The 17,300-nt window shown below is 34.9% G+C and overlaps 1 protein-coding gene across 3 annotated transcripts in view; it reads left to right on the forward strand.

The window, feature by feature from the left end:
- The window catches only part of Ash1l (ASH1 like histone lysine methyltransferase), a 175,692-nt gene that overhangs the window by 133,309 nt on the left and 25,083 nt on the right, over positions 1 to 17,300 (forward strand). For all 3 annotated transcript variants that reach the window (XM_077791088.1, XM_026404956.2, XM_077791090.1), the window contains 5 exons: positions 4,150 to 4,223; positions 5,862 to 5,907; positions 6,016 to 6,124; positions 11,858 to 12,064; positions 12,338 to 12,484. In XM_077791088.1, coding sequence (XP_077647214.1) covers positions 4,150 to 4,223; positions 5,862 to 5,907; positions 6,016 to 6,124; positions 11,858 to 12,064; positions 12,338 to 12,484 — 583 coding nt within the window. The remainder of the gene's footprint in view (positions 1 to 4,149; positions 4,224 to 5,861; positions 5,908 to 6,015; positions 6,125 to 11,857; positions 12,065 to 12,337; positions 12,485 to 17,300) is intronic.

The following is a 17,300-nucleotide window of genomic DNA, read 5'->3' on the forward strand; positions in this document are numbered from 1 at the left end:
CCATGAAAATACATAAATAAAGTAAATTACAGACAATATATTCCCTAGGGCTGAGGCTTAGTGGTAGAACACCTGCCTAGCATGTGTGAGGCCTTGGTTTCATTCCCAGCATAGAGTTGAAGAGTGGGGCGGGGTGATATACATATAGTCCTGCACACAGACCCTACGTGTTTAACATTCCAGAACCGAATCTCAGTATTGCTTTATAGGTTCATGTTTTGAGGTGAATTTGCCATAAACAAAATACACAAATCTCAATGTGCGTTTTCTGCTTTTATAAATGCACCCACCTGTTTAAACCACACCCTTCCCTTTTGTATGTATATATGTACGTATGTGTGTATTACATCCCTTTTTAATTTTTCAGTTTGAGACAGAGTCAGTCTCACTTTAAGTTGCTTGGGACCTTGCCAAATTGCTGGGGCTGACCTCAAATTTGGAATCCTCATTCCTCAGCCAGGTGGGATTACAGGTGTGCACCATCACGCCTGGCTCCAAACCCTTCTCAGTAATACTACCATCACCCCATAAATGTCCTTCATTCCCCTTCCCAATCAGTCCAACCATATCTAGCTATTTAATGTTTTTAGTATTTACAGAAATGAACTTGTGCTATAATGTTCAAAAACTTGGAGACATGTTATATTTTCACATGAATACATAATATACCCCCTTTCATTTTAGTTAACTACATAATGTTACATTATTTGTATGTGCCAAAATTTTATTTTGGGCTGGGGATATACCTCCTTGGTAGAGTGCTTGCCTTGCATACACAAAGCCCTGTGTTCAATTCCCAGCACCACAAAAGAAACAATTTTATTTCATCCAGATGTAGTAGCACACACCTATCTATAATACCAGCAGCTTTAGAGGCTGAGGCAGGAGGATCATGAGTTTAAAATCGGCCTCCGCAACTTATCAAGACCCTAAGCAACTCATTGAGAACCCTGTCTTTAAATAAAATATGAAAAAGGACTGGGATGTGGCTCAGAAGTAAAGTGCCCCTGGGCTACATCCTCAGTATAAAAAAAAAAAGAAGATAAGTTAATTTTACATTTTTTGCAAATGTTTCTAATGCCTGGCTTAATAGGAGACAGCTAAGTTTTTGAGTGTAAATTTATGAAGAAATCTGATCTCACACACATATTGGAAAACAAGAGGACTATTTCAACACCAAGTTCAGATAATTGGATTTTTTTATACCATACCAAAAGTATAAATGTGATGATTTCTTTAAGGTCAGTTTCAATGTAGAATCTGAAATCACTGAGCTATTTGTAGTCAGTTACATTAAAATCCATTGGTCTCTTGTAGTTCGGGTGGAAGTTTTACCATTCCATAAATTTATCATATTTCATGTTTTTCAATGAGAAAAAAAATAACTATGACCTGTCATCTCACCTACTGAGGGAGCTGAGACAGGAGGCTCACAATTTCCAGGCCAGTGTGGACTAAATTAAAAGACCGTGTCTCAAACTTCAGGACAGGTGTAACTCAGTGGTACAGCACCCCTGGATTCAATCCCTACTGGCACACAAAGAAAAAGGGGAGGGGAATCATTGAATTATATATTTCTTTCACTATATAATATATATTCTTGTTTCATCAAATTTTATCTTTGGCAACAAATGTTGTCAGTTTTCCTTTTTTGGTTGTTTGGGGTTTGGGGGGTTGTTTGTTGGTTTTGTTTTTGTTTTTATTTGGTTTGGGATGGTTTTTTGAGATACATCTTGCTGAATTGCAGGAGCTGAACTTGAACTTGTGATCCTTCTACCTCAGCCTTCCAAGTATCTGGGATTATAAGGATTTGCTTCCACCACCCAGCTGTCAGTTTTGCTTCTATTTATTCATTTATTTTAGTTATAGATGGACATAATTTCGGTACCCCCCCCCACCTTTTGGTGGGGGGGGTACCGAAATTTGAACTCAGGGGCACTTAGCCTATGAGCTACATCCAAGCCCTCTTTTGTATCTTATTTAGAGATGGCGTCTTGCTTGCTTAGTGCCTTGCTTTTGCTGAGGCTGGCTTTGAACTCATGATCCTCCTCCTCAGCATCCTGAGGAATTACAGGTGTGGGCCACTGTACCCCGCTTATTATTCATTTATTTTTTTTTATTTTTTTTAATTTTTTTAGTTGTAATTGGACACAATAAATTTTATTTATGTATTTTATTTTTTAATATTTATTTTTTAGTTATAATTGGACAATATTTTTATTAATTTATTTTTATGTGTTCTTGGGGTTCAAACCCAGGGCCTCACACATGCTAGGTGAACACCCTACTGCTGAGCCACAGCCCCAGCCCCTCATTTATTTATTTTTATGCGGTGTTGAGGATCAAACCCAGTGCCTCACATGTTCTAGGCAAGTGCTGTACCACTGAGCCACATTCCCAGCCCCTGTTAGTTGTGCTTCTTGAAGTAACAAGATCACTTTGCTTAATTTCAGTGCACATATTTTAGTGACCATAGTTTGTTCTTACAAATAAAAATAGTGTCACTTGAAAACAACTAGTTTTCTAGATATAATGGTACAAACCTGTAATCTCCCGAGATTCAGGTCAGCCTCAGCAACACAGTGAGACCATGTCTCAAAATAAGGACTATAGTTATAGCTCAGTGGGAAAGCACCCCTGGATTCAATCTTCAGTACCAAAAAATAAATAAATAATAGGAAAAAGCAATTTGTTTCAAATATTTTTATAAATGCTTCTTCCCTGAAACAGCCATCCTACTTCAGTATGCAATAGGGATACCTTATGCATACTTCCATTGTGCTATGCAGAATGTTGAAAATATTGTGGGTCATGATTTAGTGTAGTTTTTTCTTTGTCAAGAACATTCTTATATAACTTCACATGTGTATAATATGTCAAAATATAATCTACTTTCATGTAGAACTAATGAGAACAAATAAAAATTTATAAAATTAATAAATAAAAGAACATTCTTAAATGAAGCTGACCTTTTTTTCCCCTCCCATGTATGTGTGGAGAATAATACAGTGACTCCTATTATTTTGTGCCATTGCGTTGATTTACTACAATGCCAGAAGTTTTACCAATTATTGCTTTTATGCCATCAGTGCAAATTTCAGCACAATGAGAAAGGTATATAATAATAGTATCATTAAAATAGTTTTGACCATCGAATCCTCTTGAGTCAGCAGAGCACACTAAGTCTTTCAACAAGAGAGTTAAGTATTCTGGGGGTTAGAGAAGACCAAAGGTCATACACAGTAAAGAAGCTAGAGCTGGAAAAAACTTTTTAAGGTAGAAAGAGAGCTTGGAAATTTGGCCTATAAGTGGTAGTACACGCTTATAATGCCAGCTGCTTGAGAGGCTGAGGCAGGAGGATCACAGGTTTTAGAGTCTAGCCTTGGCAATTTATGTAAGTCAGTAGTAGAACACCCCCACATTGAAATTCAGGTACCCCAAAAAAATAACAGTATTTCAGTAGGTTGGAAGAAATGTTAACAGGTCATAAGATTACATGGACTCTTGAGTTATTTAAATAGATTTCCCCTTCTTGTAGTTAAATTTGCACTAAATGTAATAATGGAAAGGAGAGCAGATGCCAGATCTGTATGGTTAATAGTTTTAATTATCAAATAATTCTTAGTATTAACTTCATAGTGACCTGTGTATTTTTAGTAGTAATTTTACTGTCGTTTATTTTATAGAAACTACTATAAAATTAAAATATATCTTCAGTATATGTCACATGGAGTATAGTTGAAAAAAGCTGAAATTAAAAATTGATGGTAGAGGCCAGGAGTGGTGGTTCACACCTGTGATCCCAGCAGCTAGGAGGCTGAGGCAGGATGATTATGAGTTCAAAGCCAGCCTCAGCAACTTACCAAGGCCCTACACAACTTAGCAAGACCCCGTCTTTAAATAAAAAATAAAAAGGGCTGGGGATGTGGCTCAGTAGTTAAGTGCCCCTGGTTTCAGTCCCTGCTACTCAAAAATAAATAAATAAACAAAATAAAAAATTGATGGTAGAAAAGTCCATAAAATTTTTTTAAATTCTTATTTCTATCATCAATGCATATTGATATTGTGGTTGCTTGATCCTTTGTATGAGTACATATCAGAATAGGTGTTGAAATTGATAGTTTTTGTTTGTTTGTTTGTTTGTTTCAGGAAAGTATCTAAGACAAAAGAGAATTGACTTCCAGCTTCCTTATGACATCCTATGGCAGTGGAAACACAATCAGGTACAAAGAGCCTATTTTAACAGATTTCATTCTTAAGCGGTTAGGGGTGGAAGGCATGGAATGCAAGTCTCTTCCTCTGCCCCTTGTTATGTTTTTCTCTTAGGAAATATCAAGAAGTGTCCCTGTGAATATTAGAGACTAAGAAAAGTAAATTTGCATTCATATTTAATGTGACCTATTTGCCTATATTCATACTGCAAAATAGCAGTAAGTTCCTGCCTCACTAAGCAACCTTCTGTTATTCTTGGCTTTTATTCTGGTAGCAAAGATTTTTGTTCTGTAAGAATTCTGTTTGATGCAGGTCTCAGGAGAATACAGATGTATTGCCAGCAGCACTAGGAAATTTCAGGCTTTATTTTGGTTGGCTCCTTCCCATTGATTTGGAATTTGTTTTTCTCATACAAAAGAGATTCTTCTCCAAAGGAAGCAAGGAAATGTTTAACACTCTTATACTGCCAGAAGTCCTTTAAGTATATTGGTAACTAAAAATAGAAAGGTCCAGTTTTTCTCTACTGCATATCTAATTGAAAAGTTTTCCTTGGTGATTTTTGTATTAAGTTATAACTTCCAGGCTCCATATTGAGAAAAACACTGGAAATAGAAGTACACTTAAAATTAAGTGAACACGCTTTTGAATTTTGCCAAAATACTACCAAAGGTTAACTTCAGAAAGCCAAAAGCAGTTGACATTCCACTCTGCCTTTTCTTCTTGATGTTTGTCTCAACTTTTAACAATGAAAATAGTTCTTTGAACATATGGACAGAAAAATTATGGTGAGATTATTAGAATAGATGAATAAACAGTCCAGTTTACTCCAGGTTGCTATTTGTTTTGTTCTGTCTTCTATAGCAAAGTGCATGCAGGCTTTCTGACTGTCTTCTAGTCATCTTTTCTCCCTGCTCCCATCTTTCTTGATTTAAACGTGAGGGCTCCATTTTAACTGCCTGCTTTTTCCCATTTAATTTTTAAATTAATTGCCTTCACTAAAATTTTCCTACAATTTCCACTCAAAATAATGGGTAAAAAAACAAAGTACCCATCTTTTTATTTTAGTATACCTTACCCAAACCATCCAAACAATCCTATGCACTTTTTTTGGTTTTGTTTATTTATTTCTGTTTTTGGTGCTGAGGATAAAATTCAGGAAATTATACATGCTGTGCATGCACTTTATCTCTATGCTATACTCCTAACCCCTTTCCTTTGTTTTGATGGATGCAAATAGAATTTTCTATTTTTTATGTCTTTCTTAATTTGTTCTAATTAATTATACATGACAGCAGAATGCATTTCAATTCATTGTATACAAATGGAGCACGACTTCTCATTTCTCTCTGACTGTCCACGATACAGTCACACTGTTTGTGTAATCGTACTTGTACATAGGGTAGTAATATCTATCTCATTCCACCATTCTTCCCATGCCCAGCAAATAGAATATTAATTTTTCCGAATAACTTTGGTCTTTAGTGGGATTTTCATGTAATACTATCCAAAAACATACTGAAGAAACATAATTGAAAATACATTTCTGTAAACTATTTTATGCTTCTGTTTAATCTGGTTCTTACCTTTTATTTTGGGGTAAAAAGTGATCAGTAAAATGCTATATCAAAATTTTTCTTTTTTTCTTCTAGCTATACAAAAAGCCAGATGTTCCACTGTATAAAAAAATCCGTTCAAGTGAGTAACTTGAGCTATTTTTCTGCTTCTATACCATCAGTGTTCTTAGCCTGGCACTTGAAAAATTATCTAGTATGTTCACAAACTATTCTTTGCTGTCTTCTCAAGATGTCTACGTTGATGTCAAACCCCTTTCTGGTTATGAGGCTACCACCTGTAACTGTAAGAAGCCAGATGATGACACCAGGAAGGGCTGTGTGGATGACTGCCTCAATAGGTACTGTAACTGATTCCTCTAAACCATAAAGGCTTCAAGGCAGAGAAATGACACTTTCTTTGGAGGTTAAAGTTAAATAGGCTCTTGGATTTCCTCTCAAGAAGTTGTACACAGATTATAAAACTTAATTGATCGGTTGATTATAGTAACAAAAAAAGAATGAGATTTACAGTCTTATGCCTGGATTTAAATCTTCTTTAATATTTTGAGACATGGGGAACGTTATTTAAACCCTCTGATAAAAAAATGCCTTCATGTGGTGGATTTTATAAGAGTACAGTAAGATAACATTCAAGGTTTATGTGTGACAGTGTTTATAAAGTATTAATAAACGAGGTCTTACCCACTTTCCTAGCTATCAATATATGGTAACAATAAGTTAACATTTATAGGATCATATGAGACAATGTTTATAAAGTATTAATAAACACAGTCTTGGGCGCCTTCCTAGCTATTGATATGTGGTAACAATAATGAGGGAGTAGAGTAGGTCAGTGGCACTGAGAGTAAAGAAGAAAGCCATGATATATTTTGGAGGAAAAATGTGCTGATGTACCATTATAAAGGGTATGTACATAATAACTGAGTCATACTGCTAAAGAGATGATAATACTATCCTCAGAGATGGAAAGTGTGGGCTTGACTGATTTGGAGATACGAATTATTTTGTTTGGGACCATTTAGTTTAACATGACATTGAAATAGAGACAAATGAGCTGAGATAGAATTTATTCGTTTTGAAATATGCTAGTTTATAATACAGAAAAGAACAGGTGAATTTCACATCAGTACTTCCTATTCTGGTTAGTTTTCCTAACCAAAATAACTGCTTTCCAGTCTCTAATCACTAGTCCAGTGAGATAAAGGAATGTGCTTCAGTACCTTCTGCTTTGGTGTAACAGTTGGGAAATTCTACCTTACTTACATCACTATAGAATAGAAAAGTGTTTTGTGCACTGATTATTTTTCACTTAGAAATTTTAAATGTATACTTTTACATATCACTGTGGTCCTTGAGCTCATCACTTTTAAAACTCTGTTATTTTCCATACACTGAAATGCCATAGCTTTCATATGCTATGCTATTGTTGGTCATTTAAGTTATTTCTAATGTTTTACTATTTAAAATGTAACTACTATGAAACTCTTTTGTATAGATTCCCTTTTTTGTAAATCCTTAGAGTATATTCTCCAAAAATTTATGGTATAAAAAATGACTATATGTGTAAGAATTTTATGTATACATATTTTATATACTGTCAGAAGCTTTAATTAAATATCAAGTTAATTTATGATCTCACTGACAATATCATAAATATATGCCAAATATATTTGTTTTCTCGTAGTCCTACTTTATGTCTTAATTTATTTTTGGAGATTTAGTGTTTTGAGGGATTAATATTTAGGAGTATTATATCCTTAGAGTTATTTAAATATATGTTTCTTTAGATGCTAACATTACTGTATTTTTTCACATATTATTTTATTGTCTGTGAAATTACCATAATATTGATGCAGACTTATTAGTTAGTGCCTTTTTTCCTGACAGTAGTCCTATGAGGTAGGTAATAGTTTTACATTTTCCAGATGAAGTATCTTAGAATTTGGACAGTAAATTACTCCATATTACACAACACTTGAAAGATGGAGACAGAATTTAAATTCCTGTCAGTTTGACCAAGACTCTTACTGGGCGCAATGGCACATGCCATTGATCCCAACTGCTCTGAAGGCTGAGGCACTTGGATCACAAGTTTGAAGCCAATCCCAGTCCTCCCGGATCACATTTTTTTTTCAGTGCTGGGGATTAAAACAAGGGTGCTTCATCATCATGGAGTTGCACCCCCAGAACTTTTTTTTCTTTAAAGCCATTTTTATATATTTTGTTAATTGTAGATGGACACTATACCTTTATTTTGTTTATTTAGTTTTTTAATACGGTGCTGGGGATCAAACCCTGTGCTTCATGTGTGCTAAGCAAGCGTTACACCACTGAGCCACAACCCCAGCCCATCCCAGACCTTATTTTTCATTGCAAGACAGAATCTTACTAAGCTCTAAATTGCTAAGGCTAGCCCTAAACTTGCCATCCTCATCATGTCTCAGCCTTTAGTGTTGCTGGGATTATAGGCGTGCATCACAGTGCCTAGCCTCAGACCTTTTTAAATTTCATTTTGACACAGGATCTTGTTAAATTGTCCAGGTTAGCCTCAAATTTGCAATATTCTGCCTAGGTCCCCAAATAGCTGAGATTACAGGTGTGCACCTGACTCAAAGGACCTTTTGCTCCCTTTTAGTTCCTCTCTAAACTTCAGTGTGAAATGAGTACAGCTTGCTTCCATTTACCCATCTTTGAGAACCTTAAGATCCTTCATTTTTTGTACCACAGATCAAATTCCTTGTCCCAAAAAATAAGAAAGATCATATTCACTCCCTCTCCCATACCTCCCCTACCTCCAAGGCTTATTCAAATCCTGATTAAGAGTGGGAATATTCATTTATTTCAAATGAAAACCCGCTTCTAGTCACAGAGAATAATTGGAATCTTCATAGCTAGTTAAATCGATCACACTAATACATTTCCCAGTGCTATTGAGTTATCCTCGTAAGAAGTAGAACTTTTGGCCTAGACTATATGTTGAAGGGAAAAATATTTTCTAGTTTCTCAAAGGCATCACTACCTATGATAATGGCAATTTATATCGCTAAATCAGAAACTTCACATCTTAGTTCACAGCATCTACTTTCAGATTTTGGAAAACTTATGGTTTGATTTTCCAGACACAGTGAATAGAAACAACCTATTTTACTTTTAAATTTTAAGAATTTTTCCAGGCGTTGGGGATGTGGCTCAGCGGTAGCGCGCTCGCCTGGCATGCGTGCGGCCCGGGTTCGATCCTCAGCACCATACACCAATAAAGATGTTGTGTCTGCCGAGAACTAAAAAAAGTATAAACATTAAAAAATTTAAAAAAAAAAAAAAAGAATTTTTCCAGACAAATTGAGTATATTTCAGTACCTACAACTGTAGACAACACAGTTTTTCAGTAATGAGGATTGAACTCAATGCTCTACCACTGATCTAAATCCCCAACTCTTTTAAATTTTATTTTGAGATAGGATACCACTAAGTTGGCCACACTGGTCTCCACTTGAATCCTTCTGTCTCACCTTCCTAAGTTGTTGGAATTACAGGTTTGTGCCACTACACCTGCTCCTTCCTTATTTTATTTTGGTTTTTTGTTTGTTTGTTTATATATATACACACACATATATATGTATATATTAGAGTAGATGGACACAGCACAATGCCTTTATTTTTATATGGTGCTGAGGATCGAATCTGGGTCCCACCTACACTAGGTGAGCGCTCTACCGCTGAGCCACAATCCCAGCCCCTTATTTTGTTTTTTAAATTTATTTCTGTGTTTTTTTATACACACACACACACACAGGAATTGAACTCAGGGACATTCATCTTTTTCTTTCTTTTTTTTATGTGGTGCTGAGGATCGAACCCAGGGCCTCATACTTGCGAGGCAAGTGCTGTGCTGCTGAGCTACAGCCCCAACCTCTGCCCTCAACCCTTTTTAGTTTTTATTTTGAGACAGAATCTTGCTAAATTGCTCAGGGCCTCGCTAAATGTCTACGGCTGGCTTTGAACTCCAGATCTTCCTGCCTTGGGCTTCCTGGCCACTGGGATTACAGGCATGAGCTGCTACTCTGGCTCATTTTAATCATGCTTATCAGCCTAAGTAGGGTTTCAAAGCATGTACCAAAATTTAATGCTCCCACAAAAGATCAAGGAATTTTTAAAAAGAAAGCAGTGAGAAAACATTAGTAACAACTTTCATCTACTATGTTCAGAAAGTTTTACTTAGTAATTCACTAGCAGTTATGAGTTCATATACACTAGAAATGTTATTTCCAATGTAGAAATATTTCCAGTAATAAGATATGAAGACTCATTAAAAATAAGAATAGTTTATGATGTGTGTACATTTCATGTGTGTATTATATGTCAGAATACATTCTGCTGTCATGTAAGACTAAAAAAAAGAAAAATAAATAAAAAAGAAAAAAAAACAGAAAAACAAAATAAGAATAGTACTTAATATCACTGAACTTATACCTAAAAATTTTTCAATAAATTCTACATCATTTATCATAATTTTTTTCCAAAGTCAAAATGATTATGAGATGCAACAAAGTATTCAGTATAAACATTGAATGAATAACTATGGGTGGCAGTTAATTTTTTTATTTTTATGTTTCATTTTGAGGCAGGGTCTCACTAAATTGCTTAGGGCCTCAGCCTCCCAGTTCACTGGGACTATAGGCAGGCACGGCAGTAAATTCTTTCATATATATATATATATATATATATATATATATATATATATATATATAAGGTGTAGATGGACACAACCCAATGCCTTTATTTTTATGTGGTACTGAGGATCGAACCCAAGTCCTACCTATGCGAGGCAAGCGCTCTACTGCTGAGCCACAATCCCAGCCCCAGTAAATGCATTCTTGATGTTGATAAATACTAATGGTGCTTATCCCAGATATTGAGTGAACAATTTGCATAATAATTTAGAAGAAGCATTGGGTATTTAAAGACTGATTTAGGGGCTGGGGATGTGGCTCAAGCGGTAGCACGCTTGCCTGACTTGCGTGCAGCCCGGGTTCGATACTCAGCACCACATACCAACAAAGATGTTGTGTCCGCCGAGAACTAAAAAATAAATATTAAAAAATTCTCTCTCTCTCTTTCTCTCCTCTCTCACTCTCTCTTTAAAAAAAAAATAATAAAATAAAGACTGATTTAGAAATTTTTGTGTTGTTAATTTTTAATTAAATATAATGATCTTAGTGAAATAAATTTTATTAAAAATTTATTTCAATAGCCAGTCTCATTGGCACATATATAATAATCCCAATATCTGGGAAGGCTGAGGCAGGACAATTGTGAGTTCAAAACCAGCTTCATCAATTCAGTGAGAAGCTAAGCAACTCAGTGAAGACCCTATCTCTAAATCAGATACAAAAAAGGACTGGGAATGTGGCTCAGTGGTTAAGAGTCCCTGATTTTGATCCCTGATACAAAAAAAAAATTATTTTATTTTATAATCATTTAAAAATGTGTTCTAGGGCTGGGGTTGTGGCTCAGTAGTAGAGCACTTGCCTAGTATGTGTAAAGTACTGGGTTCAATCCTCAGCACCACATAAAAATAAATACATAGAAAAAATAAAGATGTCTCCAGCCTACAACTAAAAAGAAAAAAAATTTAATGTATTCTACAAACCAGGCATGGTGGCACATGCTATAATACCAACAACTTGGGAGCCTGAGGCAGAAGAATCCCAAGTTCCAGGTCATCTTGGACAATTTAGCAAGACCCTTTCTCAAAAAATAAGAATTCGGGCTGGGGATGTGTCTCAATCAGTAGCATGCTCTCCTGGCATGCACGGGGCGCTGGGTTTGATCCTCAACACCACCTAAAACTAAAAAATAAATATTAAAAAAAAAAAAAGAAGAAGAAGAAGAAGGGGCTGCGCAGTGGCACGTGCCTAAAGAAGGGCCTGGAGATGTACTTCAGTGGTAGATCATTCCTGTGTTCTGTGTTTAATACTACAAAAAATAAATATTTGTTATACTATGAAAAAAGGATAAAATAACCCAATGTATCACGTAAATTGATATACAGTTACTTCTGTTCTTTCTAGGATGATCTTTGCTGAGTGTTCCCCCAACACTTGCCCCTGTGGTGACCAGTGCTGTAACCAGAGGATACAAAGGCATGAGTGGGTGCAATGTCTGGAACGATTTCGAGCTGAGGAAAAGGGTTGGGGAATCAGAACCAAAGAACCCCTTAAAGCTGGACAGTTCATCATTGAATATCTAGGGGAGGTTGTGAGCGAACAGGAGTTCAGGTAAGATAGTAAGTTTGGTGTCCCAATAAAATGGCAAAGGTACGAGCTTAGAATGGAAAATGAAAAATTTGAAATTACCTTTCAACCTTTTCATTAATTGGCTTTAAATAATTTCTTGGGGTTGGCTTCAAATAATTTCTGGGGTTGTGGCTCAGTGGTAGAGTGCTCGCCTAGCATGCATGAGGCACTAGGTTTGGTCCTCAGCACCACATAAATGTGTCCACCTAAAACAGAATAAATATTTTTAAAAATAATAATTTCTTTTCTCTTCAGAAATAGGATGATTGAGCAGTATCATAATCACAGTGACCACTACTGTCTGAACCTGGATAGTGGGATGGTGATTGACAGTTACCGTATGGGAAATGAGGCCCGATTCATCAACCACAGCTGTGATCCAAATTGTGAAATGCAGAAATGGTAAGGAAGCAGGAAAATGTGAAGGGAAGAAACCAGCAGAGCAGAAGACATTAAGGGCAATCAGACATTAAATTTTCCACAATTTCAGTCAGTTATGCAAAGCATCTTAGACAATTGCCCATTATACTAGATCTTTCAGGCAGGGTAAGCTCCTGCTATTTCTTTTGTTCATCCAAACTACTCCCAGGAAAATACAGTAATTATGATAACTAATTCCTCATATTTATGGAATGCTTACTATGTGCTAGATACTATTTTATATGGATCATCTCATTTTAGTTCATTTATTAGTCTATATTGCAAACTTTTTTATTAGTGTATTTGTCACAGTATGAAATAAAAATAAGTGAAATATGAGGTCTCTTTTCTCAAATGACTAGACTCTAGTTGAGAAGGAAAGAAATTATATCTAATAAGCAACCAAAAATATAATAGACATGTAATGTAGCTCAGTGGTAAATCATTATTTCATATGCATGAGGCTTTTAGTTTGGTCCTTAGTACCACACGCAAAATAATTATATAATTATTGTAGTATGAACAACTTTATTTTATGTAAGTTTTATTTAAATTGAAATATAATATACAAAGAAATATACCTCTTAATTGTACATTTTCATCAGTATTCATTTATGTTATCCACACCCCTATGTAAGTATAGAATGTTTTCATCATTTCAGAAAGTTTCCTTCTATGTCAATCAGTGCTCCTTATCTCAAGGCGAACCCTGTTCTGATTTCTATTGTAATAGGGATTTAATTGTTGTTTTGTTTGCCTATTCTAGAACTTTTTATGTATTTGCACTCTTTTGTGTCTGGCTTCTTACAGTTAGCATGGTATTTTTTTAATTCACTGGTTTGTTTTATCCATTTTCCTGGTCATCATTATATTTGAAAAGTTAGACAAGCAGAACAATTTCTTTTAAAAATACAGCTTACCAAAAATGTCACAAGAAATCAAAAGCCTGAATATCTACCAAACCACCAAAAAAAAAAAAAAAAAAGAAACCACCTTGAAACTGTAATTAATTTAACAAAAGAAATTGTTAATTTAACAAAGAAACTTGAGAGCTGGGGATATATCTCATTGTTAAACCACTTGCCTAGTGTACAGAAAGCTTTGGGCTCAACACCCAGCACTGAAAAAATAAAAAAGAAACTTGAGACCCAGATACCTCTACTGATGATTCTTCCATATACTTAAGAAATATTACTATGACTCCCAGTCTAATATAAATTGTACCCTTTTTATACCTAGCATAACTTCCATCCAAAACTTAACCAGGATGTTAAAAAAAAATAGCTCCCATGAACTTTGGCACAAAAACCCTAAATAAAAATATCACTAAATAAAATCTAGAAGCATATTAAAAGGTTAATTCATGATGGCCATGTGGGATTTATTCCAGGAATGAAAAATTACTTCAACATTAAAAAATAAATGTAGCTGACCATGGTGGCTACATGACAGTAATTCCAGTGACTGGGGAGGCTGAGGCAGGAGAATTGAATATTTAAGAACATCCTCAGCAATTTATCAAGGCACTCAGCAACTTCGTGAGACCCTGTCTCAAACAGCAAAAAGGTGTGGGGGTGTGGCTCAGTGGTAAAGCACCACTAGGTTCAATCCCCAGTACCCCAAAGGGAAAAAAATTCTAGATGCCAGGTACACTGGCACACGTCTATAATCCCAGCAGTTTGAGAGGCTGAGGCAAGAGGATTGCACACAAGTTCAAAGCCAGCTTCAGCAATTTAGCAAGACCCTAAGCAATTTAGGAAGACTCTTCCTCAAAAAAAAAAAAAAAAAAAACTGCAAAGGTCTCTGGACGAGGTTTGGAGGTTTAGTGCCCCAGGGTTCGATTCCTAGTACAAAAAAAAAAAAAAAAAAACTGTAGCTAGCCAGGCATGGTGGCAAACAAGTATAATCCCAGCACTCCAAAGGCTGAGGCAAGAGAATCACAAATTTGAGGCCAACCCAGGCAATTTATCAGGACCCTATCTTAAAACAAAAAAGGGTGGTAGTATTGCTCAGTGAGAGAGCCATTGCCTAGCATTAGGTTCAATCCTCAGTACCCCTTTATAAAAATAAAAAAGATGAATGTATTGCAGTATATTAGTCACAACCAATTAGTGAATTTTAAATGATAATATTATTTATAATAACTTAACAAAAGGCTGTAGAATACTAGACTAAAATCTAATGAAAGTTTCAAAGATATCTGTATTACAACCAATAAGTATTAATGTGAGAAATTTAAAATGATAGTAAATTAAAATACTAGTCTTCAATTAATGGAGGACTACAACATGTTCAAGGATTGGAAATCTCAATATTTTAGGATGTCACATCTTACCAAGTTTACCTATAAATTCAAGTCTATACAAAATCCAATCCTTATGATATTGATAAGCTGATTCCTAATATATATTATTAAATCGTGAATATATATGAGGAACTGCGAAGGACCTAGCAAAGCCAAGATGATGTGAGCAACAAAATCTGCAGACTTACACCACCAAATTTTAATACTTACTATAAAGATACAATAGAAGAGTATTTGCTTGAGATATATAATACATGAATACAGAAAATATAGGCAAAGATGCATATATTGTCACCTAATTTATGACAAAGCCTCCACTATATTTATATATAGTGGAGGGTTTTTTTTTGTTTGTTTGTTTTTTTTGTTTGTTTTTTGTTTTGTTTTGTTTTAGTAAGTGCTCAATCCATTGTTTCTTAGTCCACACAGAAGAATTAAAGTGTATCATAGACCTAAATATCATAGTTGAAACAATCAAATTTTCTAGATAGAAAAATGGGATAATTTTATTTCTTTGATTTGGGATAGGTGAAGATAAATAGGGCATAAATAGCATTGGCCATATAATGTAAAATTTTATAAAATTAAGAATTTCTATTTATCCTCAGGTGTAGAATACTAAGCTGGCATGCGTAAGACACAAGCAAAGTTTAACATTTAAGCTGGTGTTCAACATTAAGAAATCTAACATCAAGCCAGGCAAGGTGACCCAAGCCTGTAATCCCAGTTACTCAGAAGGGTAAGGCAGAAGAATCACAGGTTTAAGGACAGCATGAGTTCATTAGTGAGACCCTATCTCAAAATAAAAAAATAAAAGGACTGAGATTATATCTCAGTTATAAAGTTCCTGCCCCCAGTACCACCCAAAAAAAAAAAAAAAGTACTATTTATCTGGGCACAATGGCACATACCTCCAGAGTCATAACAACTCTGGATGCTGAAGCAAGAAGATTGTACATTCGAAGCACACTTCAGCAACATAGCAAAGCCTTAAGCAATTTAGTGAAACCCTGTCTTCAAAAAGGACTAGGGATATAGCTGAGTATTAGAGCACCCCTGAGTTCTATCCCCAGTACCAAAAATATATATATATACCTTTCCAACAATGTAAGACAAGCCATACACTGGGAAGATGGTGTTTGCAATTTGTTTATTTAATAAAGGCCATCGTGGTATTTTTTTGTTTTTTGCAGAATCTGTAAAAAAATCAGAGATAATTTAGTTTTTTTAAATAGGTAAAAAACTAGGTATTTCAAAAAAGGGAATATGAAAACAGTCAATAAATATACAAAAAGGTGCTTAACATCATTAGATATTATGACAATATTAAACCAAGTATTGGTTTAATATTGTCATAATATTACATCCAAAATGTCTAGAATTAAGGACTGAGGATAAAAAATGATATTGAAGGTGTAAAGAAACATGAATGCTCTTAAAATGCTGGTGAAATGTAAGTTATTATCTCTTTGAAAAAATAATTAGGGGCTCACGGTGTTGCTCAGTGGTGCTTGCCTACTATACAGTCCCCAGCACTGGGAAAAAAATGGTAAAATTTTGGAAGTACCTCCTATATACTTACACATATTCAGTAACCCAGCAACCCTACTCCTTTGTATATCCCCACCAGAAATGAGTGTTTATGTTCAAAATACATATACAAGAATATCAATATTTTGTAAATAATTACCAGTAACCCAAATATTACTGCAATTAACCCAAATGTTCATCAGCAGTCGAACAGGGACATAAAGTGTGATTTATTTTTGTAAGGGAGTACTACACAGCAACATAAAGGTACAAACTGATGCATGCTGTGGAGTCAAATAACCTGAGTTTTAATCCTCTGGGTTCAAATGCTATTGTAGGTGCTATATGACCATGAATAAACTACTAAGCTACAAATACTTGTATAAAATAGAAATGATAGTATCTATCTCAAAGGGTTATTTTAAAAATTAATGCCAAGACGTATTAACAGTATGGCATAGTAGTTAATATTTTGAAGCTAGACTACCTTGATCTGAAACTTGATTCTCCAAGTTACTAGCTATATGACTTTGGGCAAGTTGCTTATCCTATATATGCCTTAGATTTCACATTTGTAATATGGGGATTATAATACTAACTAATAATGGTGTCTGGTTTCTAAAGTTGTCAAGGCATTAAATCAGTTAATATAACAAAATGTTATAATTAATACATCAAGCATTCAAAAAATGTTAGCCATTATAAACTTATTTATTATGTAAAACATCTAGAACACTACATAATAGATTGTTAATAACTTGCATGTGGTAGAACAAGAGAGACACTTAGTAATAAAGGAGATCAGTAAGAACTGTAAGGTTTTTAGGTAGGACATAGGAAACAATTTTAATTCAATTAATAGACTAAAGACTTTTTTTTTTTATTTTTTATTTTGAGACAGAGTCTCAAAGTTTCTGAGGTGGGTCCTCCTGCCTCAGCCTCCAGAGTCTCTATAATTACAGT

This window comes from Urocitellus parryii, chromosome 11 (assembly GCF_045843805.1).
Source record: "Urocitellus parryii isolate mUroPar1 chromosome 11, mUroPar1.hap1, whole genome shotgun sequence".
Lineage (NCBI taxonomy): Eukaryota > Metazoa > Chordata > Mammalia > Rodentia > Sciuridae > Urocitellus > Urocitellus parryii.